The sequence below is a fragment of the Paralichthys olivaceus genome, chromosome 11 (genome assembly GCF_024713975.1).
Source record: "Paralichthys olivaceus isolate ysfri-2021 chromosome 11, ASM2471397v2, whole genome shotgun sequence".
Taxonomy (NCBI): Eukaryota; Metazoa; Chordata; class Actinopteri; order Pleuronectiformes; family Paralichthyidae; genus Paralichthys; species Paralichthys olivaceus.
The window spans coordinates 12,284,946-12,298,982 of record NC_091103.1 but is presented as its reverse complement, the minus strand read 5'-3'; the positions used below and the strand labels follow the sequence as shown (position 1 = coordinate 12,298,982).

At 41.5% G+C, this 14,037-nt stretch overlaps 1 protein-coding gene across 3 annotated transcripts; it reads right to left on the bottom strand.

Moving 5' to 3' along the window:
- Positions 1–244: 244 nt before the first annotated feature.
- Positions 245–13,654, bottom strand: numa1 (nuclear mitotic apparatus protein 1). Of its 3 annotated transcripts, none has more exons than XM_069534629.1 (25): positions 13,532–13,654; positions 13,354–13,426; positions 13,169–13,254; positions 12,946–13,019; positions 12,358–12,446; positions 12,198–12,272; positions 11,997–12,090; positions 11,725–11,884; positions 11,180–11,319; positions 10,910–11,021; positions 10,473–10,590; positions 9,830–9,970; positions 9,604–9,717; positions 5,427–9,497; positions 5,041–5,250; positions 4,668–4,852; positions 4,357–4,494; positions 3,903–4,008; positions 3,458–3,656; positions 2,722–2,858; positions 2,143–2,436; positions 1,788–1,889; positions 1,382–1,639; positions 688–734; positions 245–436 (listed from the first exon to the last, which is right to left on the bottom strand). In XM_069534629.1, exons 2-25 carry the CDS (start codon positions 13,390–13,392, stop codon positions 433–435), a joined length of 6,993 nt encoding a protein of 2,330 aa, XP_069390730.1. In that variant the 5' UTR covers positions 13,393–13,426; positions 13,532–13,654; the 3' UTR covers positions 245–432. The 3 variants fall into 3 exon arrangements, with proteins under 3 accessions (XP_069390730.1, XP_069390731.1, XP_069390732.1); XM_069534630.1 differs by having other exon boundaries at positions 3,927–4,008; XM_069534631.1 differs by lacking the exon at positions 688–734.
- Between the last annotated feature and the right edge of the window lie 383 nt (positions 13,655–14,037).

Below are 14,037 nucleotides of genomic sequence, written 5' to 3'. Positions count from 1 at the left end.
TCACATGTTCACCAATGTTAATCACAGTTTATTTTCTACTTTTACAAAAGTCAGTGGGATGGAGGTAATGAGGCAATAACCTTCACAAAATCAAAATATTCAGGCTTTTATTGTTGAAGCCATCTTAGAAAAGTATATTTCATAAGATATTAACATTAATCTCTCCTCCAAGATTTCCTGGATCATCCATGAGCTGCACTCAGAGTCTCAACTCTGAGAAATGGTGAATACTCGACAAGCAATATGTGATTTAAATGTTTTTATTCAGAAACATGTAAATATAATACAAAGAAAATGGTAGATGATTAAGACAAGAATTTAAAAAAAAAAAGTCCTGAAGGACGACAACAAAAAAGAAAAAAGTATGATCAAGTGGAACTGAAGATCATAAATCCACACTGGTAACGAGTCCTCACACCTTCATTCTCCTCATCATCTGTGGGATAAAAAATTAAAAAAAGATTAGAAAAAAAAAAAATGAAGCCAGGGCTCAGAGTAACCCTAAAATATGAATATGATGCTAAGTGAAAGTTGAAGTTAGTATAAAATAAGGAAATCTATTTTTTTGTAAACCACACCGTGAATTATTAAGTTGTAACATGAGAACCAACCACCAGCTTTAAACTATAAATACTGTCAGATGCACCAAAATCCCCATAAAGTAAATTATAATGTTGTTTTATTGACCTTTTCCAACCTCCAGCAAAGTTTTCCCCGTTTACAGACACAGATTTCTGAAAACAGTGTTTAAATTCAGCAGTTACTGAGGTGCAATGCATGAACATATTCCAAGCAATGTTATTCCTTTCTACATATACAAAGTTCACAGTTTATTAGGTACACCTTTGCAATCCAATGCAATACAATAGTGCTCCAATAGTAGTAGACATATAGAACAGCAGTAGAGTGAATTATCTTTCTTTGTAGACTCCATGTGTGTATATAGAGAGTCAAAATTAAAAACCAGTAATACAGTACACTTCACCATACCTGTATCAGTGCTTGACTAATGACAGCAGGGGGCAGTAATGTGCCTATTTTAGCCCCTTTGCTGGTTCAAAGCCAGTTTGAGATTCATGGTTTAGCTCCAGTTTATGCTACTGAAGTATTGTTCCCCTATGAGCCATGTAATCATCATCTATTTAAATGAAAACTGTAAAATTGTGATGGTGCAGCTTTGAAATCATTCAAATTAAGTTTTGATTAAAAAGCAGTACAAGAAGGACCCTTGATTGCAGCTGTTCCTACCTTTGCCACTACATAATTAGTAGTTTGCTGATATTGGCAAACCAAGTTCCGCTCAGACAGAATATTCCACAGGCAAACTTATAAATTATTATCCAACTGTTTGATTTAAAACCCTGAATGGATTTGCCTTTACCTTTCGAGCACTAGCTGTCAGCCCAGGAGACTTTCCTGTCTTGCTGGTGGTTTGTGGAGACTTCTTCCGTCCTTTAATTGTCACCTGTGGTGACTTAAAGTTGCCGGCTTTGGCAGCTCGTCCTACTCCAGAGTGAGGATTTCCTGAAGGGTTGGAGCTGGAGGTGGAGGTGCGTAGTTTGTTCAACCCTTTCTTCAGGTAGTTGTTTTTCTTAGGGGTGTTGTCAACCGTGAACATCATGGACTGCCTTCGCTCAGCCTGAAAGAATATTACAAGTGTAACTGTTAGAAAAGCATGGAAAACTTTTTTGGAACCATCTCTACTTTAACTCAACCAGTTAATACTCTGTGTGTGTGTGTGTGTGTGTGTGTGTGTGTGTGTGTGTGTGTGTGTGTGTTACACTCACTGGACTGAGGGCGGGTCTCAGCTGAGAGCTGGAAGTTCCACTGTTTATGTTCTTGTTTTTGGGAGTGAGGGGACGGGGGAAGCAGCTGGCCTTCACCTTTTTCTGTCAAAATGAGATAATGACAAAAGTGGAGAATAGAAAAATGAGGTTTCAGGAGGTAAAATATATGAAACCTGCTCAGTTTTAATTAGATTTGTGACTATTAGTAACCAAGACCAAACACTAAGCTTTGATCACAAATTGAGTTTGGACAAACATTTGTTACAACGATGTCCTTAATATATTGACAGACGTATAAAGACAGAATAATTCACAATCAAAAAATAAATATCTGTGTTTATCAATGCAAACCAACCTCAGGTGAAAATTGATGAACAGACAACGTAGATGATGATCGCTTTGTTCCTTTTGGGCTCCTTATCTGAGAGGAGCTGACGGTTTTTGACGGCAGCTGGCCTGGCATCAAGGACAGCCGGTGAGAACGAGTATTGGCTGCAGCACCCGACTGACCCAGCATGAGGGAGTGACGGTGGGAGACGAGAGAGTCCTGCAGCTGGCCAGGCATCGTGGACGCCCGGCGGATTGTGTCAGATGGGTCGCCTGTACGGACTTCTTCGTCTGTGAAAATGAATACGCTGCCGTGGCCAGTCTAGAAAACAATAAAGAAGGATTTGATAAATCTATTGGGAGAATTTAAGACATCAGCTACTAAATCCACCAGTCGGACTGTGGGTCATAGTCTGGATAATATTGTTTTAGCCTGTTTCACCAGATTAATGTATAAATCAATGTTTTTCTATATTCCTGATGGGGTGTCAAAACAAACGTGCATTTCATTTTCATAATCAATACTATTTTAATTACTAGCTACATCAAGTGTCAACTGTATGCCTAGTGTGTTCACTGTACATCCAAGTGTCCCTTCTCTCCTCACCTCCGACTCCACAGGGTAGCTGCTCTTCAGATGAGGAAGACAGGCCCTGTTCCTGGTCTGCAGCTCAGCGATCCTCAGCCAATCTTCAGGAGCACCGTCTGGCTCGTTCTCTGCCCCCACACAAAACGTACTAGTGGCTAAACACAGAGAAATAGAAACAAAATCGAGTTACATACACATTTTTTTTTTAAAATCTAGATTATTTTTTTCTTTTGTAACTGTAGAAGGAATCAGTTACTATTCCATTGTGATGATTTGTCACTTATACATTAAAGTAAATTGTTAAATTGAATGTTGGTGTTTTGGACCATTAGTTAGGGATGGCAACCCCTCACTCTAGAACAATGTGATGGCCCTATTCAGATTCAGCAGATTCATGTTAAGCTTTATTTATCACTTCCATAATACACATTACAGCACACATGTGAGCAAAATGCTGCACTTCACATTTAAAAGAAACGCTGAGACGCATTATCCATGTAACATAGAAATGTGAACACTCTAATGAGAGCAGCTTTATTTTCTTTTTTTGACTGAAGGAATTATTGATTAGGAATGTAGTTGTTGGGTTCATCACTAATGGAAACAATTAGTGGCAGTTCTAAGTGCATGTTACCCACATGCAACAGAGAAGATAAAAAAGATACGTCTCAGGCCGGCAGGTTATTTTTTTCCAGCCTAATCTCTCAGTTTCTTTTACTTGAACCTCCTGTGTGTCAACCTGGTATGTACTCACTCTGTGAATGGATTGTACTCCGTCTGTACCCTGGGAGACCGATGAGTTGGTCGCTGGCGGCACTTGTCATTCTGGCAGGTGTGCCAAACAGCTCCATAGACACGGGTTGTGCAGGGTGAGCACTGGAGAGGTTTGGATGGGAGCGAGCTGAGGCCAGACTGTAGAAAGTCTCCTCACCTTCACCGCAGCCTGGGGTTTTCTACAGAGCAGAGTTCAACAATCACTCATGGTTACAATAACAGTGCAGTGGGAATATTTCTAAAGGGCAAAAAAGGATGTACAGCTGAGCTCTGAGAATGAATGAAGAATTCCAACATCACCATATCCTCTACATTTGTGACAGAGTGAGACAGTAGCCAGTTATGATGATTATTCAAAGTCATTAACAGTGTGTGCTTTATTGTGAACATGCAAAACATGCATTGTGCCTGTGAGTTTCCTCCACCTTGGTCAAGGTGATGTTTATAACCTGCGTGGTCCTGCGTCTCTTGACTGAAGAACTTGGATTTTGGCGAGCTGAATCCAGTTCCATTCTGTTCTCTGTACTGGTTCTGCACAATGAAAAAGAGAACACGGTTGTTGCACAAATCAAACATATGAAGAATTAGGAATAAGGATACCTGTTGCTTTTTGCATTACTCAAATTCTTATTGGGATTGAATTTACTGATATTCAAAATAATGTGTTTCAATAATAAGCATTCAATCTTCTATACTTCCATCCTCAGAACAGACATCAGAGATGTTCCAAAGGGAGCATACAAACTGCCCAGATTTATTTGGACTTTTCTGGAAAAATCATAATATCTCACAGGAACAACAAAAAAAAAATGTATGAAAGTAAATTTTGAAAACGTAATGTGGGACATAGAAGGAAACATCCACTACTCTGTGAAATACCTGTTAATCTGTCTGGTGTTTATAGGTGTGAAGTAGAGAGTTTCCAGTGACTCGGCCTGAAGACCACGTCGCTTGGCTGCCAACCGCTCAGAGCTTCGAACAAGTGGTGTGCTGGATTCATCAGGTGCTGAAAGTTTCCTGTAAAGAGTTTTGTGCAAGATTACAATCACATAGACTCCCTTTATTTTACATGATGGCTTTTCTGCTTTTCTCATTTTTTATTTCCTCCATGTTTGGATTGTTGATGCAGGAGTCCCTTGAACATGTGATGAGATAACTGCTAGGTGCTTCCTATCTGGGAGGAACGTTACCTTGTGTTGTTCAGAGAGTCCTCCAGAGAGCTCTGGTCCAGGCTGTCAGAGCTCACGGTTCTCTTCAACCTGGTCTGGATGCTTGAGTGTGTGTTGGGAACATCCAAGTAAGACAAGTCTTTTGCACTTCCTTTTTTACCATGAATCCTATTGTGCAGCTGCAGGTTATGGTCAGCAAGGGTCAACTAAAGGTAAACAAACAAGAGGGAAAGAGATCAGGGTACAGTCCACATTCTTTCAAACCCCCCCCCCCCAGATTCATATATGATCGCTGTGACCTTTGACCACTGAAAATGTTTCCTTCTCATCTTAGTGAGAATGTGTGTTCATGCTCACTGCATTCCCTCCTCATGCTTCAAAATAAAATACCAACCTGTGCTTTCAAACTGGCCACCATGTCAAGGAGGTTTTTCTCGTTGGTTTGGGCTCTCTCCAAATCCCGCTGGAGCAGCTTGTTCTCCATAGTGATTGTCTTTACTTCACACTCTTTAACCCCTAAGGAGTGCTTGAGTTCAGTCACTTCCTGTTGGCTCTCCTGGAGAAGCTGCTTCTTGCCATTGTAGTGATTCACTGCTTTCTCCACCTGTGCCATAGTGATGATAAGTGAGGGATTTGAGTGTCAAAGCAGATAAATCAAAACGACAAGGATGATGGCATTGTGGTGCAGGGACAAAAGCAACTGATCAACAAAAATAGGGAGAAAGTAAATTATCATTTTGACTACTATCACTTTGAGTTGTGTATTGTGGCCGCACTAACCTGTGCCTTGTAGTGTTCTACAGCCTCTGATTTAGCTGAGAGCTGTTCCTGCAGCTCTCTCTTTAGCGCCTCAATTTCTTCAGCTTTTTCATTTGCTTTTAGGAACTTCTCTTTCAGAATTTCCATCTCATGCTCCAGCATGGATTCCAGTTTACGGGAGGTTGTGTTCTCTCTCTCTGTAGCATGCTTGGCTTGAGCAAGTCTCTCCTTCTCGAAGGCCATGACATTGAGCTGTTTTTCCAGAGCTTTCTGATCGGATTCTGCCTGGTGTATTCTGGCCAAGAGCTCTTGTTTTTCCTGAACGAGAGCCTCTTTTTCCCTGAGGGTTATAACTTGCAACTCTTCCACACCCTCCCTCAGCCTGAGGTCTGCAGCATGTGTGTCTTTGTGTTGGTTCAGCTCTGTGTTCAATGAAACAAGCTGCTGTTGGAGGAGGTCGATCTGCTGAGAGGATTCCTGTTGAGTTTTAAGTAACATTTCCTCCTTAGCTGAAAGTTGTAGAGAAATGTTTTTCACGTCTCGTTTCAGACCCTGGATCTCATGTTGAAGAACATCTGCGTGTTTGGAGCTCTCCTCCCTGATATCAGCCAGAATTCTCTCATTGGCTTCAGCTTCCTCTCTTGCTTTTTGCATCAGGTTAGCTTGGACAGTGACCTCCTCTCTGAGGCTGGTGAGATTTTGGTCCTTATCAACCACGAGCATGTTGACAGCAGACAACTCTGTCTGGAGGATCTCAATCCTTTGCTCAGTCCTGAGGAGGAGACTCTCCTTCTCACTCCGACATTCTTTAAGCTTCTGTATCTCATCTTCACGTTGAGCTAACAGAGCTTCCTTGGACTGCACATCTTCCTCAACCTTGCTAAGTGAGAAACTAAGGCCCTCCACCCGTTCCTTCAAACTCTGGATCTCTAGATTTAGTGAATCTGACTGCTCAGAGCTGCCAGTCCTCAACATATCCATCTGTTCCTCCTTAGCTTGGATCTCCTCCCTCATGCTCCTCATCTGATCTTCAGCAGCAGACAGTTCTTGTTGCAGAAGCTCCTTCTGATGAGAACTCTCATGCTCCTGCTTGTCGAGCAGAGACACTTGTATCTGGATCTTTTCTTCAGCCTTTGTGAGGGAGTCAACGGTACTGTCAAGTTGGTTTTTCAGACGTGTGATCTCTTGCTGTAGCATGCCAGAATGTGTGGTTCCATCTTGTCTCAATATGACCAGTTGTTCCTCTTTAGCCTGGATCTGTTCTCTAAGTCCTCTCACCTCCTCTTCAGATGTTTCCATCAGGTTTTGATATTTCTCTTTTCCCTGAGAAATCTCTGACTCCTTCTGAGCCAGCAGGTTCTCTTTATCCTGAACCTGTTCTGTTGCAGTCTTCAGTGATCCACACAAACTTTCCACTTGATCCTTCAGAGTTTGGATCTGAGTTTGGAGAACTTCTGACTCTTTGCAGCTCTCAATATTTAACTTGTGAACCTCACCCTCTTTAGTTTGGATTTCCTTCTTCAGCCGATTTACTTCCTCCTCAAGGGCAGCACCGTGGTTTTTAAGAGCCTCAATCTGCAGAGTGCTCTCCTGCTCCTGCTTGGCATTCAAATCATCTTTGGCTTTAACCTGATCTTTGGTGACTTCAAGAGAATCACTCATGCTTTTTATCTGCTTATTCAGATCTGCAATCTCCTGCTGGAGCAAGTCAGAGTGTGTAGAGGTCTCATACTTCAGTTGGCTCAGCTGCTCCTCCCTGGCACAAATCTCCACATTCAGCCTCTTCACTTCATCTTGCGAAGTGACCATCTGTGCCTGTTGCGCCTCCATGTGCTGAGTGTTCTGCAGTTGCTGTTCGGCAAACAGATTCTCCTTGGATTGCAAGTTCTCCTCAACAGACTTCAGTGAGAACCTAAGACCCTCCACCCGTTCCTTCAAACTCTGGATCTCTAGATTTAGTGAATCTGACTGCTCAGAGCTGCCAGTCCTCAACATATCCATCTGTTCCTCCTTAGCTTGGATCTCCTCCCTCATGCTCCTCATCTGATCTTCAGCAGCAGACAGTTCTTGTTGCAGAAGCTCCTTCTGATGAGAACTTTCATGCTCCTGCTTGTCGAGCAGAGACACTTGTATCTGGATCTTTTCTTCAGCCTTTGTGAGGGAGTCAACCGTACTGTCAAGTTGGTTTTTCAGATGTGTGATCTCTTGCTGTAGCATGCCAGAATGTGTGGTTCCATCTTGTCTCAATATGACCAGTTGTTCCTCTTTAGCCTGGATCTGTTCTCTAAGTCCTCTCACCTCCTCTTCAGATGTTTCCATCAGGTTTTGATATTTCTCTTTTCCCTGAGAAATCTCTGACTCCTTCTGAGCCAGCAGGTTCTCTTTATCCTGAACCTGTTCTGTTGCAGTCTTCAGTGATCCACTCAAACTTTCCACTTGATCCTTCAGAGTTTGGATCTGAGTTTGTAGAACTTCTGACTCTTTGCAGCTCTCAATATTTAACTTGTGAACCTCACCCTCTTTAGTTTGGATTTCCTTCTTCAGCCGATTTACTTCCTCCTCAAGGGCAGCACCATGGTTTTTAAGAGCCTCAATCTGCAGAGTGCTCTCCTGCTCCTGCTTGGCATTCAAATCATCTTTGGCTTTAACCTGATCTTTGGTGACTTCAAGAGAATCACTCATGCTTTTTATCTTCTTATTCAGATCTGCAATCTCCTGCTGGAGCGAGTCAGAGTATGTAGAGGTCTCATACTTCAGCTGGCTCAGCTGCTCCTCCCTGGCACAAATCTCCGCATTCAGCCTCTTCACTTCATCTTGCGAAGTGACCATCTGTGCCTGTTGCGCCTCCATGTGCTGAGTGTTCTGCAGTTGCTGTTCAGCAAACAGATTCTCCTTGGATTGCAAATTCTCCTCAACAGACTTCAGTGAGAAACTAAGACCCTCCACTTGTTTCTTTAAGTCACCAATCTCTTGTTGCATCAGTTCTGACTGCTCGGAACTTTGATTTTTCAATATGTCCATCTGTTTCTCTTTAGCTTGGATCTCCTCCATCATGCACCTCACTTGATCTTCAGAGGCAGACAGTTGTTGTTGCAGAAGCTCCTTCTGATGTGAACTCTCTTGCTCCTGCTTGTCGAGCATCACTAGCTGTGCCTGAACCTGCTGTGCAGACTTTGTGAGAGAGTCATTCAGAATTTCAACTTGGCCTTTAAGACATTTAATCTCTTCCTCCAGCAACCCAGACTGATGAGAGCTGTCATTCTTCAATGTTACAAGTTGCTCATTTTTGACCTGTATTTCTGCATTGAGTTTCTGAACCTCCTCTTCACAGGTCACTACCTGCTGTTGGAGCTTCTCCCTTTGTTCAATATTCTCTTGTTGGGTTTTAGCCAGTAGGTCTTGCTTAATTTCAATTTCCTGCTCAGCCTGTTTGAGAGATGAGTTTAGGTCTTCCACTTGAGACGTCAATCTCTGGATTTTATCATGAAGAATTTCCTGCTCATTAGACTTCTCCAGAAGTATTTTGGCGAGCATTTCCTCTTTGGCTTGAATTTCTTCTTTGATTATTTTGGCTTCATCTGTGAGAACATCGACTTCATCTTTGAGGCTGTTAATTTGTTGGTCCTTATCAGCCAAGAGAGAACTGGCGGCAGATAACTTTGTCTCCAGATCTTTCACCTTTTCTTCAGTCTGGTGGAGAAGGTCTTCTCTCTCTCTCTTCATTTCTTTCAGTCTTTCAATTTCTTGCTCACATGCAGCGACATGCTGTTGCAGTCTCGTCGCCTGCTCAGTTTTCTGCTGCTCAACTTGGTCAAGTTTAAGTTTGAGATCCTGGATCTCTTTGTGAAGGGCTGCTCTCTGCTCAGTGATCTCCTTCTGCAATTTCTCCAAAAGTTCATCCTTGGCTTGAATAATGTCCTCCGTTTGGGATTTCTGTTGCTGCAGGAGCTCCTTCTGTTGAGTGATTTCTTGCTGGTACTCTGCCAGCTGAGTTGTTTTGGTCTGAATCTCCACCTCCGCCTGCTTCAGGGAGCTAAATGTGCTGTCAAGCTCACTCTTCAAGTCGTTAATCTCAGTCTCCAAGTATTCTCTCTGGAAGTTTAAGAAAAAAAAGATAATTCACAGTCAATTCAAAACAGAAAAATATATGATAAATAAATTGGGGTATAACTATACTAATATTTGATTTAACATTTACCTCCATCACAGGCCCCATATTCTCTCCTACTTCCTCTTTAGTGGCTTTGCTTATTTCATCCTCCAAACAGGAAATCTTTCCCTGGAGGATCTCAATTTGTTCAGACAGAAGCTCCTGAGCAACAAAGAGTATAACACAGGAAATTAAAACCCTTCTTGTTAGATTTACATGATTTTCTCAAATTACATAGTTTCTGCACCACCTCCAATGGAAGACTATGTTCTACCTTTTGAGCAGTAGCTTGGTTGAGCTCACTTTGTAAGTGGCTTGTTTCGCTTCGCCACTCCTCCTGAGATGATGCTTGACTTTCTGTCAGTCGGCCAACTTCTGCCTCGAAGATGGCCAGCTGTGAACACATTGCTCTCACCTGGAAAATGAGAAAATAAAGCTTTTACAGTCAGTATGCAGCAAAGTTTTTGATCTCATTATTTATACATCAGGATTCCTACACATTCATTATCAAACATCACATTTTAAGGACATTTCAGATTCAAACACCCAGAACGACATAGTCTGAGACATGGATCAAATTTTAGTTACAATTTAGTCTCAATTAGTTACTGTGACAAAATATATACAAAGACTTTTTTATAATGAGTAAAGGATTTACAGAAGCACAAAGACCAATTCAAAAAAAAGATAGGCCTGAATATATAAACTGTTGAAAATTGTTATTAGCATAACCAGAGCCCATGGCAACTGTGACATGTGACGCTAGGTAATGTGATGTACATGTGAGCTCGAGGATATGTTGTTTATTCTTTCATGGATAAGAACTGAACGATTGTTATTGACTTCTCTCCCATGTGATAAGTGAAAGATTGATGACAAAATTGCATTAAACTGAAAAACTTTATTAGTCTCATTACCTGGGAAGAGAGGACACCATTTTCTTCTGTCAGGTCGTCCACTTTACGCTCCATAAGAGAGGACGTACTCTTCAGGTCTTTGTTATTCATCAATATCTCATTAAGACGCACTTGTAACCTAGGGGGGAAAAAAGCAAATCACTTTCTTCATCACTTTTACACCAAACTCTTAATGTTATGAATGTGTTATGATGAATAAAACATATTTTTCTTTTGCATTCAAAATGTTCTACTTATATTATATCACTGTGTACTTTCTTTTCTTAACAAAATTTATTTTTGTTCAGAAGTGCAGTTTGTTGATTTGGGAAAGTTTCACAGTCTATAGAAGTTAATACTTTTCACAAACTTAAGGTGAAGTAAAAGGTGTCATTATTATCATGCATTAATAAAAAGGGATCATAAAGGTCTTACTGTAAAAAATAAACAAATCTTACGTGTTGTTCTTAGTCTCGAGATCATTGATCTGTTCCCTGATAATCTCCTCCTGATCGCCTTGCTCTTCTTTCAACTTATCCAGACGATATTGTAGCTGATTAACATGAGACTCTGAAGAAAACAACAATAGTTAAGTTTCACTTAAAGGAAATAAAACACAAATAAAAAATTACAAAAATTATTATTTTGCTGAACACATTTACTGAACACTTAGCTAAAGGTTAATGGTTAACTGAGTTAAAGGTTAAGAAAGATTTTAAATGTGGTACCTTTCTGTGAAATGAGTGCGAGCTTGCTAGCCAGCTCCCTTTCCAACCCATCTCTGTAATCTCGCTCCTTTATCATCTGACGCTGCATCACCCTCACCTGAAATTTAGGTGTGTTCATAATGTCCTGGAGCGGAGACTTGCTGTGGGAAGAAAAGCAGATCAGCCAAATTAATAAATATAATTAAAATGCTTACATCACATGTAGAAGAAGTGACGGCGTGGCGTCGCTATGAGGAAGTGTGTTATGTTTTGATATGCAACCTCACAAAGTTAGTCAGACTAACAACAAAGCTCTTAGTTACATCAAGTTTAGGAAAGCATAGTGTTTTAAACTGCTTTCATGCAAATATAAAGAAAAAACTAATTTATGCATTCCTAACTACAACACACAAATATACTGTGTTGTTGTTATCCCATTATGCCATAGAAAAATAAAACTCTGTGACTGCCTCTTCATGTTAATGCATGCATGCTCATAAATATTTTGCTATTGTTGCCACATTTGATAAGCTCTTTCTTAGATAAATTCAAAAGGCCATCGTTACCTCACTGAGGAAGAAGCCACAGTGTGCATGTCCACAAATGAGATTTTTTGCGTGCGGTGGAATACGGGAGAATCCTCATCTGACAGTGAGGACATTGTCGACACATTGGAGGTAGAGTTGGTTGCTGATCGCTCAAATATCTCACGGGAGACGGGCAAATCTTAAATTCAGAGCGAGAGAGGTGTCAACTTTTTACAGCTTGTGTAAAATATAAACCAGAAGGTTTGTGTTATGGCATGAAATAATGGAAGAATTCTTTTTTTTTTACTTACGTCTCTTTGCTAAATAGGCGTCGATCCTGTTGCTCAGATAAACACAGTCTTCGCTCTCCATCACAAAGGAACCAGTCAGGTTTGCTATCTCACGCTAGCAGATAGGAGTGGGAATATGAAGTGACACAGAGTTACATTACAGCAAAACGCTCAAGCAAATGAATCTCAGGAATTTACAAAAGGCAGCTGCTCTCTGCTCACCTCCACATCACACTCCAGCATGTTCAGAGTGCAGCGGTCATTCATCATGTCATAATATACGAGCAACAACAGCACCTGGTGATATAATACAAACAATGGCTCACAATGCGTCTGTGCTTAAGCTTGGTTTAATAATTATTTGTGCTCTGTCACTTTGTACCTTTGCAATTTCTATTGTTAGGTTGATGCCATCTCTTATGTTGCCCAGAGAGAGTGACGAGCCTTTGGCTGCACTAAATCTGCAATCCCCTGAAAAACAAAGAGAGATGGGTTCATGCTCAGAAGCCAAGAGCATTCAGTGTTGACTTAGAATTTAGAGACTTAGAAAAAGAAAAGGTTTGCGTCAGTGTGACACAATTACAGCTGGAACAGAGCAGAACTCAGACCACACCCATCACTGTTGGGTGTGGCTGAAGGTAGATTTTAAATTTTCAACCCGAAGATATTAGTAAAGAGGGAGCCTTTTAATCTAGGAGTGAGTTTACACTTACATCTTAAGAAAACACATAATGCTTGTTCGCTGTTATACAGTCAGATGAAAAGATAAAGACTGGTTTCCACTGCATACAGTGAGCACAGTTCAGAGACATGTTAAGTCTTTGTGAGTATAAAGACTGGAATCAGTGGGGGGAAGGAAAGATCTGCCACTCTGGAATGATAAAATGGGGTGACACCCTATTTACCAGCTGGCTTCGGACTAGAATCAAACGTAATAGGTGAAGATGTCAAAGGAGGTAGAGAGACTCACTTTCCACAAAGTCTGCAATGAGATTGAACCGGTCCTCAGTGGAATGACTGAAACAGAGGTCGGATTGCTTTTTCCTGAAATGACACAAAGGCAACACAAGAGTAATGGGTTTACAGTGATACTCACTGTAGAAGTCTTGTTTAAGACTGCCATGTAAATTCAATGGCCCTTCTTGTTTACACAGAGCAGACATTTCCACACACTGCTCCGTGCTCAAACTTACAGCATGTAAATCACTTTCAGGATCAATGAGCCATCTTGTAGATCGTCTACGGCGATTTCTCGGTCACACAGTTTGATGCTGTTGACCTGGAAAAGTTGGAAAACTCGTGCTGAATACAACCGCAACAACTTCCCTTTAATCAACACATTGATTATGAGAGTGAAGTAATATGTGTATCCACTTACCCAGCTGAGAAGAGCCTTAACACCCAGGTTTATCGTCATGTTGGCTGACCCTTTATCTCAAGGGGGTTTCAACCTAGAAGAGGAAAAGGAAGAGTCTGAAGGAGCTAGCGTTGCTAAGCTAAAAAAGCAGAAATGAACTTGCCTTTAAGGTTAAATATCTCATTTCGCAGTGACTCACCTTGGAAGGGAAACACTTCAGCCACTTTTCAGTGTTTGTGTTCGTCCTCTGAAGAGAAGAGCGACTGTTCCCTGAGAGCACACGAAGCCGCTTCAGCTGTAAACAGTCCAGGATATTCAAAAGGGCTGTGGAGATCGAACCAGCCAATCCGCTCTCACGGACCGACGCGTCAGGAAAATGGGCGAACCTGATTGGTTTAGATTCTCTGGAGGCAACTGAGTGGTAGCGCTCGTTATTGACACCGGAGTGGCCGGTCTGGAGAGCGGGGAGGAGAGGCTAAAATACATTTTCAACATTTACATAGTCTCTGCAGCCATTTGAAATTCACACTGTTCCACTTATTAAAGCTCGTGTTTCCGTTCATGTTACTTTGGGGAGTTACTTCTTTGTTATGGTTGCTGGGTGTCGACTCCGCCAACCTGGTGTGAGCCGGTCACAAAATCCAGCAAACCACAGAGCCTCTCCCAGGGGCTGCTTCAGTCATATGATAAAATGTGACACACACA

What these genes read in the sequence shown, in the direction of transcription:
- numa1 (XM_069534629.1), bottom strand. Translation starts at nt 13,392, where the DNA reads ATGACGATAAACCTGGGTGTTAAGGCTCTTCTCAGCTGG. An exon ending in AACACCAGACAGATTAACAG is followed by an intron (nt 4,009 to 4,356) that starts GTATTTCACAGA and finishes TTCATTGTGCAG; the next exon opens with AACCAGTACAGAGAACAGAA. An exon ending in GAGTACAATCCATTCACAGA is followed by an intron (nt 2,859 to 3,457) that starts GTGAGTACATAC and finishes CTCTGTGTTTAG; the next exon opens with CCACTAGTACGTTTTGTGTG.